We start from the raw sequence: 14,748 nt of genomic DNA on the forward strand, positions 1-14,748 counted from the left end.
CTTTTGTCTCATTTTTTTTCAACATAACTATTCATGTATTCCTATCCAAAATACGCTCAAAATGACACATCTCATTTATTCCGTATTTCTCTTTTATTTTTTTCCAACATTAAAAGAACTGATTCAGTTCCATGGAATTCTGCCTTCCTGATACTGTATACATCCTTCGTCTCCATGACTCACGTCTCGCTCCTGACTTCCCTAAAAGCCCCATACGACGTACGAAATTCGAGAGGTTCGGGAACACCCTTTCCCATACGACAGGTATTTCAAGGATTCAATAGGTGCGTGCAAGGGAAAGACTGAGAGGGAAGGGAGAGGGAGGGAAAGGAAGAGAGGGAATGAGGGAGAGGGAGTGAGGGAGAAAGGGGAAAGAGATGGAGAGGGAGGGAGAGGGAGGGAGAGAGAGGGAGAGAGAGGGAGTGAGGGAGAGGAAGAGAGAGGGAGTGAGGGAGAGGAAGAGAGAGGGAGAAAGGGGAAAGAGAGGGAGAGAGAAGGAGAGGGAGAGAGAAGGAGAGAGAGGGAGAGGAAGGGAGAGAGGGAGAAGAGGAGAAAGGGGAAATAGAAGGAGAGAGAAGGAGAGTGAGGGAGAGGAAAGGAGAGAGAGGGGGAGAGAAGGAGAGGGAGGGAGAGGAAGGCACAGAGAGGGAGAGGAAGAGAAAGTGTGTGGGGGAGAGGAAGAGAGAGGGAGTGGGGGAGAGGAAGAGAAAGGGAGTGGGGGAGAGGAAGGGAGAGAGAGGGAGAGGAAGAGAAAGGGAGTGAGGGAGAGGAAGAGAGAGGGAGAAAGGGGAGAGGGGGGTTAGAGGAAAGTAGGAACAGAAAATGCAAGCTTTCCGCCTCGTACGCACCGGGTAGGGCATCAAGACGTAAATGGTCAAGATCCAACAAAAATCACCCAAGAGCCGAACTCCAGAGGCTAATCCTTAACTGGAGAGAGAGAGAGAGAGAGAGAGAGAGAGAGAGAGAGAGAGAGAGAGAGAGAGAGAGAGAGAGAGACAGACACACTCCATCGTTCCTGAACACTCACGGGAGTTGCAATACAGTATTCCCTCTCATATCCGAACTAATTTGGGAGTGTTCGGATATGCGAGGTAAATCATCTTTCTCACTCAAGAGTCCATTCTGCCACTCCAATACTAAATTCTAAGTTCTAAAGGAATAAAAATGGTACACAATATAAATCATATTCGGATAATGGGGGTTAATACAAGGTCAGTTCGGATATGGGAGGGATTTCTGTACTTCAATGACTATGCATAAATCTAGGAAAGCCCCGATACCCGGGCTGGCACTATTCTGCTAAACTGAAGGTTCATTCTTAGAATTCAGGTGACGCGTTACGAAACTCACGTTGTATCTAAAAGGAGACTTCGCTTCCTATAACTGTTGTCGCAGTTCTGACACGTGTGTGCCATATGCTCATGAAATTGTAAAGAGAGGGAGAGAGAGAAAGAGAGGAGAGGAGAGCGAGAGAGAGGAGAGGAGAGCGAGAGAGAGGGGAGAGTGAGAGGAGAGTGAGAGGAGAGCGAGAGAGAGGGGAGAGAGAGAGAAGAGAGAGAGGAGGGGGAGAGATAGATTCACCACGACCTTGGATAACGTGTTGGACTCATGATCGACAGCTATCACCCTCCCGGATGAGAGATCATAGCTCATACATTGCCCGATCTTTGATGTGTGTGTGTGTGTGTGTGTGTGTGTGTGTGTGTGTGTGTGTGTGCGAGGGCACACATATGCACATTCCCTGGCTTGGGGAAAATGTCCTTAAATTATATATATCACACACACACACACGCACAGCCTAAATCAAACACTTGTGTCCAACTGAATAAACGTTATCCCAGTTTGACACGAGATTCGGAATAAATTATGGAAACCCGCCCGGGATCAAAGGGTGAACATTCTAATAACATAAAAGCTGGAAAGCCAGGGCCAATTCAAACACGCAAAGCCCTCGGCGTGACGACACGACAGGCAACAAACACGAGAGACGCCGAGGACCGGCAGTTCAACGGAGACAGGGACGGCTAAGCAAAGACAAGGGAGAGAAGGCGTGGTACAAAAACATTTCTCTCCGGAATACGTTATATTATTAGGCCCACGGCGATGCCATAACGGGAGGGGAAGGTGAGAGTGGGAGAGGGAGAGAGAGCAAGGGGTGGGAGTGAGAGAGGGAGAGGATAAGTATTTTGTCGGAATATATCCAGCGCTTCTATCCTGGTGGAAATTATCGCACCGAAATTTTGCTGATGTAAGGAAGGATAGATTTCAGAAGGATAGCAGAATAGAGGGAGACAAGCTGATATATATATATATATATGTATGTATATATATATATATATATATATATATATATATATATATATATATGTGTGTGTGTGTGTGTGTGTGTGTGTGTGTGTGTGTGTGTGTGTGTGTGTGTGAAACAACTTAAGCGTCAGATGCGGAGGAATGAAAAGTGTGGTGTCGAAATATGGATGCGAAGGAATTTGAAACGACTGGCCATAATACATAGTAAGATTCCTAAACTCCACTAGATCCAGGGCTGAAGGATTGAACGACTGCAGTTGATGGGACCAATCCAGCTGAAGAAAATTCACGAGGTAGGCCGCGATTGGCAGGATATCCGCCCTACCTTGTATGAGGCGAGGCGATGGCGATGATAACGCGTCAACATCTCGAGACGGGTCCCTCACCTGAAACAAAGAAGTTCACGGTTAGCTTGCGATGGATTAATTTGTTGGTACAACAATTCTTACTTACGTAAACTCGCCCGATATTGGATAACTAAATCTATAACGGGAAGGGGGTTAAAAGACGGGAGGGGACAGATTCCGTGAAATGGTGTTGGAGGGAGGGGAAGGGGTATTTGTGAAGGTAACGAAACACCATCTGGGTATTGGAAATGGACCCCGTGGAGGCTATGGGGCACGGAGGGCATGGGGTACGTGGAAGGAACAGAGTGCGTGGAGGGAACCGAACTGCCTGAAGCGTATGATGACAATCTGACGTAGAACGGGGAAGGAAAGGGAGTTATATTACACACATATACATACATATACCAAAGGCTTTTTCCCCCTTACACGGGGGGGTAGCTAAAAAAAGGCAAAGAAATCACTCCCACCCATTTCATTTCCCATATAATCCACTCCCTTCCACCCTCCTCCCCCCTCCTATCTTAGTACAAACAGGAGAATTCTGAGAGAGATGAGGAAATGGAATTGGGAAATGTCCGATATAGCGAGAGCCCCTCTGTTTCTTCCTTCACGAGAGGAAGGAGATGCAAGTGAACACGATTTGGGGAAGTGGCAGAGATGATAACCCTTTCTGAGTCAAATGCCACTTACTTTTCTTATTCTAGTTGATGGCGCCAGACGATTTTATTCAACTGTGAGGGACCACTTCAGTAGCGATGGTGTCATAGAGAGAGCAGGTGCCGAAACCCTAGGAGCGAGTGTCTTGCGTCTTCATGTTGGCGCACTTCATTAATTTGAACGTTACCGCAACGATTTAACCTCATTTGTGTTAACTAGTTACGAAACTAAACAGCTTTCATTCACATAATAAACAAGAAAACATTGGAATATCGGTCATACTTCCACTGGGCCGATAACGATGAGTTTGAGACGATACTGACGATTCCGATACTATCGGCACATCTCTACTATCAGCACTGACGGAAGAACCACGACCGAGACGTGTTGTCCGACTGACGCCCAAGTTAGAACTAACAGAAGAGGAACTTGGGGGATGGATACAAGAGGCTAGGACGAGAACGACATGCGAACCCAGACTAAGAAGCCGAGCAGGACTTACGAGTTCGGCTGGATTGACGGGTGTGAACTAGAGGACAAATGCATCTGACACTGCAAGCACGTCAGTCTACACTTCCCGAGGTGAGTGACAAGTCCGTGGTGAGAGTGTCGGACCTCCTCAGCCACACTGACTCACTCACTCCTTCACCTCAGCGCAAAACAACTCCACCTTCATAAAACCTCTTTCGGGGAGACTTGAAGAGTCTGTAAATCATCACGCAGACTCTTCAGCAAGGGTATGCACGCGTGCAACGGTCGTCTCGCGTTATTTGGGTTAAATTTAATGGCTGGTGAGAAGAGGCTACCCCGTTCCCAAAGCACATACACTCTAGGAACAGAGCAATAAACTACTCAAGAAATGCTTGTCTATGTGGAAGAAGAGCCGTCGGAGCCCTTTCTTCTGTTCTTTCTACTCTTTACCATCTCTGGGTTCCCCATCTTTTACCTCCCCTTAGAATACATCTTCCGTTTTCTTCCTCTTCTCTGTCTCTGTTCCTTCCTCTTCTTCCCCTCCTCCTCCTCCTCCTGCAGATGCTTTGAGACGACAACCGCGTCAGACGCGGTGTACCTCGGAGTGCGAACGGACCAATGGGTCTCGAGGGGCCAAGGAGGACGAGCCTTCCGTGTCAGCACGTACGCAGCTGAGGATCCTGTCCAATCCCTCGCGGGGCAACAAGAGGGCAAGGGACGGCGAAGTCACGTCGGTTCGCGGAAGTGCCTCTTCAGTTGTGGGCAGCTGATGTTGCCAACACAAAGGCCCGGGGAATTATTGTCTGGTTCTGGTTTCTCTTACTGTGAGAGGAACTTGCCACACGATCGCTATATTTACAGTAAGTTACACAAAGGCCGGGGGACTGTCTAGTTCTGGTTTCTCTTACAGTGAGAGGAGCCTGCCCTACAATCACTATATTCACAGCTACCTGTATGGATGGCTATTTTTATTGTTCCCCGCCTATGTACTGCAGGAGCTGTCTACCTCTGGGGCGTCTTGTGATATGGAAATCAGTTGCCCGAAGGAGCCGAGTGAGTAAACCACTGGCCCACCATAACTCCGCATAGGCAATGATGGTTGTCGGGGATACTAAGGTAAGAGGATAAACTAAGAGATAACTGTCAATAAAGCACACAAAGTTTATGAGGACTACGACAAAAGCGCCAATTTATCATCCAGCATTGAAGTCATCTAGTGCGACATTTAACGATTCAAAGAAAATGGAGAGATTAAAGGTGGAGGCTCGAAAACTACTCTCTATATTTTACCTAAAGCTCCTCCTACTCCATTCCCAAAGGGAGTGAGAAGGCGCGGGTCCCCAGGAGGAGGTGGAGGGGGGTGGGGTGCGGAGGAGACCGGGGGAAGGAGGAGGAGGAGGGGGAGGGGGAGGAGGAGGGGGAGGAGGAGGGGGAGGAGGCGTGGGAGGAGACGGATGGAAGGATGAAACGGGTGGAGGGGATGAAGGGAAGGAGACAGGGAGAAGGGGGAAGGAGGAGACGAAGTTAGGGGGAGGAGGGGGGCATGATAAGGCGGGGGGAGGAGGGAGGAGACGGGGAAAGGGGGAGACGAGGAGAGGAGGGAGGAGACGGGGGGAGAGGAGACGAGAGGAGGGAAGGAGACGGGGGGAGAAGAGACGAGAGGAGGGAAGGAGACGGGGGAGAGGAGACGAGAGGAGGGAAGGAGACGGGGGGAGAGGAGACGAGAGGAGGGGAGGAGACGAGAGGAGGGAAGGAGACGGGGGGAGAGGAGACGTGGGGAGAGGAGACGAGAGGAGGGAAGGAGACGGGGGGAGAGGAGACGAGGGGAGGATGGAGGGGACGGGGGAAAGGAGACGGGGGGAGGAGGCATCAGGGGAGAAGGAGAGGGATATAGGCGTAAGGGGGCGGGGGTGAGGAGGCAGTGTGAGGGGGTAGAGGTGGGAAGGAGGAGGCGAGGGGGGGGGCAATGGAAACAGAGGGCAACAGTGGAGACCGTCATAAAGAAGAAAGGAGGCTAGAATTCAGGAGTAGAAGAAGCAAAGAGAGGCAACGCCATTGCCGAGGAACGCAAACAACGTGAAGAACTGAAAGAGCGAATAAGACAATTCTGCAGAAAGACAAAGTTCAGCAAAGACATTGGCGAAAGAATTAAGATATTCCACTGACGAGCAGAGGTCGGGGGGTGGGGGTGGGGTGAATACATATCACTGGACTTAAATAAAGCGAATCTGACAGATCGTGCCTCGCAAATATTCCATAATACTCTCGAGTGCGTTGCAGACCCATGCATATGCAAATGCGATGTTTCTGGACTTAAGCTAAGCCCTTGAGAGGGTCACCACGTACAACAGGTATCACTAATCACTGCGTCATGTTGGACGACCAGAAAAAAAATACGCACGCGCGCGCGTTTCTATTTTATTTTTATTATTATTATTATTTCAATCACATGAAGAATCGTCACCCCATACTTCGACTGGGTGACAATTCTTCATGGGGGCTATCCTAGGGTGACAATTCTTCATGTGGGCCATCATCCTGGGTTTACGATTCTTCGGTTGTATAAGTTGATGGCAATAAGCATGACTCTCATTCAAGCTAACCTAACCTAATCTAATCTTTATTCTACTGTTGATATTCGGCATACTGGGTTGATATTCTCCACGTGGAATCTCACGGGGTGACGATTCTTCATGTGGGCGTTTTGGGGTGATAACCCTTCATGTGACACCCCCCCCACTTTTTTTTTTTTTTCTTAAAGAGCTGCGTACATGGCCGGCCATAGTGTACATCTGCTGAGGACAGTGCAGAGAAGCGGAAGTAAGGCAGGATGTAGATGGAATACAGATAACAATTAACCTGACAGAAACTCCTGGGAGTCCTTTGTTTCATTTCGACGTTCCTCTTTTCGTGTAACGCGGTTTCGCTTACGATGGCGAATGCATCACGGCGACGTTTTCGTGAGCAGACACCCTCGTTCACTGCCACATCATTCAATCGAACACAAAAATATGAAATATGGTTCTGCCCTCTCTCTCCCTCTTCAGAACACGCTTTGCAGACGTGGAAGACACAGGAAGGAGATAGGGAGGGAGAAGAGAGGGATAGAGAGGAGAAAGGAGAGGGAGGGGGAGCGAGACGGGGAGACAAAGGCAGATGGAGAGGGAGGGATAAGAGAAGGAGAAGAGAGGGAGAAAAGAGGAGGGAAAAAGAGAGGAGGGGAGAAGAGAGGGAGGGAGAAGGAGAAGTCTTAGAAGAGAAAGAGGGAGAAGAGGTAGGGGAGAGAGGGAGAGTGGAGAGATAGAAAGATAGAGATACAAAGAGAGATTAAGACAGACAAAAAGAGAGATATAGACAAAGAAAGATAAATGCAGGGACAACGTAAGAGAAAGACAGAAAGAGCACAAGAGAAAGAGAAACAGAGAGAGAGAGAGAGAGAGAGAGAGAGAGAGAGAGAGAGAGAATGTGTGTGTGTGTGTATGTGTGTGTGTGTGTGTGTGTGTGTGTGTGTGTGTGTGTGTGTGTGTGTGTGTGTGTGTGTGTGTGTGTGTGTGTGTGTGTGTGTGTGTGTGTGTGTGTGTGTGTGTGTGTGTGTGTGTGTGTGTGTGTGTGTGTGTGTGTGTGTGTGTGTGTGTGTGTGTGTGTGTGTGTGTGTGTGTGTGTGTGTGTGTGTGTGTGTGTGTGTGGTCTTCCCTCATAGTAAAGTAAGTTTTGCTCAAAGTATACAGAAACATACTGGAGGCAAAACAACAGAGGTGCGCGACCTTGTCGCGCGCAAATCACGAATCCAGTGATCGATTCAACGTGTGTGTTTTCTCATACCCTCTTGTTAAACACTGAAGTGATAAGACTCAAATTCGCAATAAAAAACTTCAGTTAAATACAAGTATAAAAACTCTCTTTAAACACTACATAAAGTATGCAGTTAAAGATGCGGTACTAATAAAGTTCACAAGATAAGGATTTCTATAATCAAAGAATATTTTGTAGTACTGTGCACTTTACCCGTATCATGGAACAAAATACAGTACCTCTGTTGTAAGGAGTTGGCTTATTAATCCTAATACCCCCTAATCAGCACGCAATTCTTGAAAGCTAATGACCCTTTTACAGATGGAGATATCTTCAGTAGGGGTTTGCCGATTAATCGGCAAGAATCGGCACTTTTTGGTGATTATATATATATAAATATATATATATATATATATATATATATATATATATATATTATATATATATATATATATATATATATTATATATATATATATATATATATATATTATATATATATATATATATATTTTTTTTTTTTTTTTTTTTTTTTTTGAGAATCGGCATCGGCAAAATATTGCCGATGACAATGCCGATTCTAAAAAAAGAAAGAAAAAACAGATTCTTGCCTATGTTGATTAATCGGCTCAAACCTACTATTCAACCTTCCGTTCCATGATTGAGTCTCATCGGGGGAAACGCTGCGTGTACCGTGCCAATATTTCGTCCATAATAACCAGCGTTTCTATCCTTGGTGGCAATATCGCGCCCAAGAGGTGTAGTCGGAGGTAGCATTATTAAGCGAGACGAGGGCAGTAAAAAGGAGGGATTGTACATACATACATAAATATACCAAAGGTTTTTCCCCTTGCACGAGATGTAGAAAAAAAAAAAAAAAAAAAGGAAACCACTCCCACCCATTCCATCCCCTACATACTCCACTCCCCTCCATCCTCTACCCTCCCTCTTGCCCAAATTAAACGAGATCAGCTTCCCTTTTTGATTGAAGACTGGTCTCCAATCCAATGCTGAATGTACTGAGAGTAGAACAGAGACCAATCCTTCGGGTTCTTTAAATGGAATCATTTGACCCAAACACACTATGGCATGTTATTCCTTAACCCCTTCTGGTCTCCAATACAATGCGTATCCAAAGGGTTAACCTCTGAGGCTGAATGTACCAAGAGTAGAACAGAGACTAAGATCTTGGGTTCTTTAAACGGAAATATTTGACCCAGACACACTATGGCATGTCATTCCTTAACAAGTCCTATATTGGGTGGCATTTTCCCTAACCCTGGCTATTTCATTCATCTTCATTACATCATCTCGCTACATTTCATTTTTATTCTTGTTATTACCGGGTTACCACATTCATCTCACCCTGGCAACGCGACTGAAGTTCCACAGTCTCGTAAGCGAAAATTTCGAGTCCGGTTTCGCCTCTTCGTCTCGTTCGAAACTTAAAAAAAAAAAAAAAAAAAAAAAAAATCACGTTTAAAGAAGACACTTCTAACCCCCACGTGAAAGGTGATCATTTATGCAACAACAACAACTTGCGGTCTCCCCTCGTTCACCCTAATTCTCGCCAAGTCCGCAAGAATTCCCGGACACACGTCGCCTGACCGCAGGCGTGTCCGCACATGCACCCACAGTGACATTCGCACGTGACGTTTACGAGGAACGTGACTGTGCGAAAATTTCCGCGTACAAGTTGATCATTAAAAGACGAGGCACAACCACCGTGATTAAAAACAACAACAGATGACGCCAAAATAACTACAAGCTGAAATAACAAAGAAAAAAAAATAAAAAGAAAAATCGCGAACAAAACAGGATGGAGGGAAGACGACGATACACGGGTTTAAGTCAATGAAAATGAAGTCGATTCCGTGTCAGTTCATACTCATAAGTCAAATGAATAAACGCGTACTCCAGACCTCAGGAGGATAAGCCTAGTTTGGTGGGGGCCCCGTTACTTCTTCCCAACTCGCCTCGAGTCCTTCCCCAGCGGATACGTACTCGTTATTCCCGCTGACTTCACTGGCGGGGTCAGGCCGGGCGTGAACCCGGGACCCTGCTATTCGAAGCCAGCCGTCTACCACTGAGACAAGCCACAGGCAATGACGGTGTGCGTGCGTGCGTGTGTGTGTGTTTGTGTGAGAGAGAGAGAGAGAGGAGACAGGAAGGGAAGGAGGGAGAGAGGGAGGGAGAGAGGGAGAGAGAGGAGAGAGGGAGGGAGAGAGAGGAGAGAGGGAGGGAGAGAGAGGAGAGAGGGAGGGAGAGAGAGGAGAGAGGGAGAGCGTGAGAGGAAAGAGAGGGAGAGGGAGAGCGAGAGAGGAGAGAGATGGAGGGAGAGCGAGAGAGGAGAGAGATGGAGGGAGAGCGAAAGAAGAGAGGGAGAGCGAGAGAGGAGAGAGAGGGAGAGCGAGAGGAGAGAGATGGAGGGAGAGCGAAAGAGAGGGAGAGCGAAAGAGAGGGAGAGCGAGAGAGGAGAGAGAGGGAGAGCGAGAGCGAGAGAGAAAGAAAGAGAGCGAGGGAGAGAGAGATAATGTTGGCGACCTAGCAAGGCCGACAACATCAGACCTCTCGTCTAAACCCAACAACGTCAATCTCCTCACGCAGAGAGAGCGGGACCAATGGCTGGCGACAGGCAGGTCCAAGACCTTGCTGACGTACAAGCTGCTGACAGCGTAGTCTGCAGCCCCCGCCAGCCTCAGAGTGACAAACGTGTGACGTCAGAGCCTGAAGACACGTGACATCAGAGTCGTTTGTTGTTGTTGTCATTTCACCGGGTAACGCTACTGCATCCGTACATTTCACGAGTCGTTAGAGGTCATTCTGTAGGTCAAGAATAGTACACCTGACTGTACAATAAGCCTGGTCGTGCCGGGACGGACATACACACACACACACACACACACAAACATGAGGAGAGGAAATTGGTTCTATGCATGCGCGCGCACGTATGAATTGGTGCACGATAGCTTTTGTAGTTGTGTGCATGCGCGTGGATGTGAATGTGTGTGTGTGTGTGTGTGTGTGTGTGTGTGTGTGTGTGCGCGCGCATGCGCACGCGTGTGTGTGTGTGCGCGTTGTATGTATAACCAATTATAAATACTATAGGCTTACATGCAGTGGCTATGCACGAAATGAACTAATGTGTGAAATATACAAGTAGAAAGGAATGAAAAATATATTCGAGCCACCATGCTATACTAAAAACCAACGCATGCAAACGAATGGACTGCACATACGGTACATAAAGGATTACAAAGGCAAAGCATGCCGACAGGAGACCTTTTGATCCATATCTAGGTCGGATGCAAAAAAAAAAAAAAAAAAAAAAAAAAAAAAAAAAAAAAAAAAAAAAAAAAAAAAAAAAAAAAAAAAAAAAAAAAAAAAAAAAAAAAAAAAAAAAATCATATTAATAATAAATTAAAACTATAACAATGTAAATAACAATTAAAATACATAAATAAATGCATTGGTATAGTTGAATAACAAACAAACAGGTAAATAGTAAATGATAATAAATTGACATACAACTAATAATAAATGAAAATCAGACAGACAAATTATAACAAAACAAAAACAAATAATATAACATAAATTATAATAATTACAGCATCTTACTTAGGTATTTATCTAAATGATTCTTAAAGCTTCGAACTGAACTACATTGCACTACCTGTGCAGGAAGTTTATTCCATTCATTAACTACACGGTTGGCAAAGTTGTTTCTACCTACTTCCAAATTGAATCTATTTCCGGACAGTTTGAGACCATTGTTTCTTGTCTAATTCTCATTCAATGTGAAAATTTGGTCACTTTTGATGTTGTCAATTCCCTTTAAAATCTTAAAGACCTGTATCAAGTCACCTCTGAGTCTACGCTTTTTTAGGGAAAACAGATTCATGTGCTTAAGTCGATTTTCGTATGATTTATTTTTGATATTTGGAATCAGTTTTGTGGCTCGCCGTTGTACTTTTTCCAGTCTGTCAATGTCTTTAATGAGATTCGGTGACCATACGGAAACAGCATATTCCAAATGTGGACGAACTAACGATTTATATAGCTTGTTAATGAGTGATGGACTTTTGAAATCAAAAGATCGCGCAATCAATCCCAGAATCTTATTTGCTTTCTCAGAGGCTGAAATACACTGCTTGGATGATTTGAGGTCGTTACTGATAATTACGCAGTTGGTAGGGTTCCCGGCCGCCACTACGGAGGTTCGGGTTCGAATCGCGCCCAGGGCTGAAATAATTTCAGTATCGCTGCGCTGCGGGTTGTTACTCCAACTCTCGTGGGCGGGGAGTTGGATCGGTCCTATATGAGCTCTGAGCTCTCTTCCGGGAGGGAAATGGCTGTCGATCACGAGTCCAACACGTGATCCAAGACCGTGGTGAGTCACCCACGTGTGTGTCATACATTATCACATTGAAACAAAAGACTGGCGACGCGCTCATGCAAACAGTCTGACCCAAATGAGAGTCAGTAAGAGGAGACAGTAGCCTAACTAACCCAAGATCAACAGTCCGTTGACCTTGACCCAAGGTCGCCAGTTCATTGACCTTGACCCAAGGTCAACAGTCCATTGACCTTTGTCTGTTGCTCCCTACACAACAGTCTAGTCTTGTGAAGACACGAGGATAAGGAGATTATTAACATAATTACACTTTGGCGACATTTATGGGCACTGAGGGTAAATGTCAACTTCCGCACATCCATCCTCCGTTTTCTTTTTTCTTTTTTTCAATCTTCCTTCCCCTTCCCTCCACCCTTCACTCTGTCTTCGCACTATACCCCATCCATTCTCCCTTCATTCTTCTATTCTTTGTATACAAGAGTTACGTTCAGGGCTTCCATTCACCCAACCCTCTCCACTCTACTCTCCATCGCTGACACCTGAACCTCAAGAGGATCAACCCCGACCTCACAAGGGTCCGTGGTGTCGTGTGTGTGTGTGTGTGTGTGTGTGTGTGTGTGTGTGTGTGTGTGTGTGTGTGTGTGTGTGTGTGTGTGTGTGTGTGTGTGTGTGTGTGTGTGTGTGTGTGTGTGTGTGCGCGCGCGCGCGCGCGTAAGGTTACCAACTTTCACCCCTGGGGTCTTCCAGTTCGTTAGTGTTCCTTGGAAACATCTGCGCCGGAGTTCGATTTTTATCGCCCTCGGGAGGCACCAGAAGAACTCTTCTTCCTCCCAAGAATGGTTTACGACCAAGTCAGCTCCGGCGATTCTTCTCTTTTTGTGTTCCCACGGGGAGGCCCACGGGTATGGGGGCGAGTGTGGCCCACCCTGAGGTCGGGCGTGGCCACCAGCGCCCTGTGGGTGAGCACAGTAGGACGGAGGGAATGAAGGAGTGAAGGATGGAGTGAAGGATGGAGTGAAGGGAAAGGAGTAATAGAAGAGAGGAGGGATAGGAAGAAAAGAAGGAAAGGAAGGATAGAGGAAAGGTGGGGAGGCTCGTTTTGGAAAACCCAAGGAATGGGAGAGGGGGAGAGGGAGAGAGGGAGGGAGGGAGGGAGGGAGAAGAGGGGAGGGAGGGAGAAAGAGAGGGAGTAGGATTGAATGAGGAAGAGAAAATACGAAAAGAAGAGAGAAATGAACGTGGGAGGGAGGATGGATGGAAGATGGGAGGGAGGATGGATGGAAGATGGGATGGAAGATGGCAAGGAAGATGGGAGGGAGGATGGAAGGAAGATGGAACGAAGATGAGAGAGAGGATGGAAGGATGATGGAAGAAGGATGGGAAGGAAGATGAAAGGGAGGATGGGAAGGAAGAAGAACAGGAGAATGTGAGGATAGGGGGAGGATAGGAAGGATAGGACGATAGTAGGATGGGAGGATGAAAAGTAGGAAGGATACAAAGGGGGAAGATAGGAGTGTGAGTTTATTTATTTATTTCTATTTTAAATTGGGAGTGAAACGTCCGATCTGTGCCCAGGCAAAAGGACCTTAGACCCGACGTTTAGGTCGACATTGACCGGAATGGGGTTTGTGCGTCTGTGTGGGTCGGGGGTTAATTCAATGCGCTCCTCGCTGTGTCGGGCTTGTAACTGCGTTAGCAACAATAAAGGGGGCGGCAGGTAACGTTCCCGAGAGGAACGAGCACTGAGTAAAGGAGTGTGGGAGTCGAGGAGGGCAATATATAATAAAACGGGGATGGTTGTGAGTGGGAGTCACGGAGACTAATATTTTATATATATATATATATATATATATATATATATATATATATATATATATATATATATATGTATATATATATATACACACACACACACACAACACTGAATGGGTCCCAGTGACTAGAGATACGTTTTTATCAACCACAAATCTCTCTTGATGGTGTATTGGTCCAAGTCACTACAGCACTAGTCACGTGCTTGCCGCCGTAGGTTCGAGTCCTCGGGTGTACCACGTTTCAACTTCTGCATGTGCCTCCACGGTTCTTCCGATGTTGATGGCTTAGAATTAAAGTGCATTGTGGTTGATAAATTATTATTATAATTATTATTATATATATATATATATATATATATATATATATACACACACATCTTTTCAATCACAACTCACTTTTTAATTTCGTGCCATCGCAGTCGAGACTGAGAAGCTCGAAGGAAGGAGGGAAGCATATATTGGATATTGAAACGTGGTCGAGCCGAGGACTCGAACTCAGCTTGGACGTGACAAAGTGTTAGTGATTTAACCCATTACGCTATCAAGAGTGATTTAAAAATATATAATATATATATATATATATATATATATATTATATATGGAGAAAAATATTACACGTACATAAATATATTGGGGTTGCGGCGATTAATCTGCAGACTTGGTATTCAGGCAAACTGGATTTTTAGTAGAATAATTATATTTCATAATGGGCCACTTTTTTCATTTCTATCATTATTAGTAATAGACTAGTATGCTGGATGAATATCAAAGGTGACAAATTCGAAAAACATTTGATTCAATACAAGTAAAATACATCGATAAAATTATTCATGGAAATGTAAATACCTAGAATAACACATATACCATATCTTTCATTTTATTTTCATCGTAATAATAGGTTAGACAGGATGATGTCTATATTACATTATTACAATAACAAAATATGTCGTGCGTGTTTAATTATATTACGTAAATGAAATTAAATAAAAAATCAAAAGTGCATTAGC

General features: G+C 45.6%; 1 protein-coding gene across 3 annotated transcripts in view; it reads right to left on the bottom strand.

The window, feature by feature from the left end:
* The window catches only part of LOC143021810 (uncharacterized), a 432,121-nt gene that overhangs the window by 365,320 nt on the left and 52,053 nt on the right, over nucleotides 1–14,748 (bottom strand). The window contains exon 1 of one of the 3 annotated variants that reach the window (XM_076179547.1): nucleotides 2,633–2,687. The exons of the other annotated variants lie outside the window; for them this stretch is intronic. Within the exon in view, the coding sequence (XP_076035662.1) occupies nucleotides 2,633–2,674 (42 nt within the window). The 5' untranslated portion in view covers nucleotides 2,675–2,687. Of the gene's footprint in view, nucleotides 1–2,632; nucleotides 2,688–14,748 lie in introns of those variants that run through there. 3 annotated transcript variants of the gene reach the window in all.

This window comes from Oratosquilla oratoria, chromosome 43 (genome assembly GCF_046742065.1).
Source record: "Oratosquilla oratoria isolate Oo_2021 chromosome 43, ASM4674206v1, whole genome shotgun sequence".
In the NCBI taxonomy this organism is placed as follows: domain Eukaryota; kingdom Metazoa; phylum Arthropoda; class Malacostraca; order Stomatopoda; family Squillidae; genus Oratosquilla; species Oratosquilla oratoria.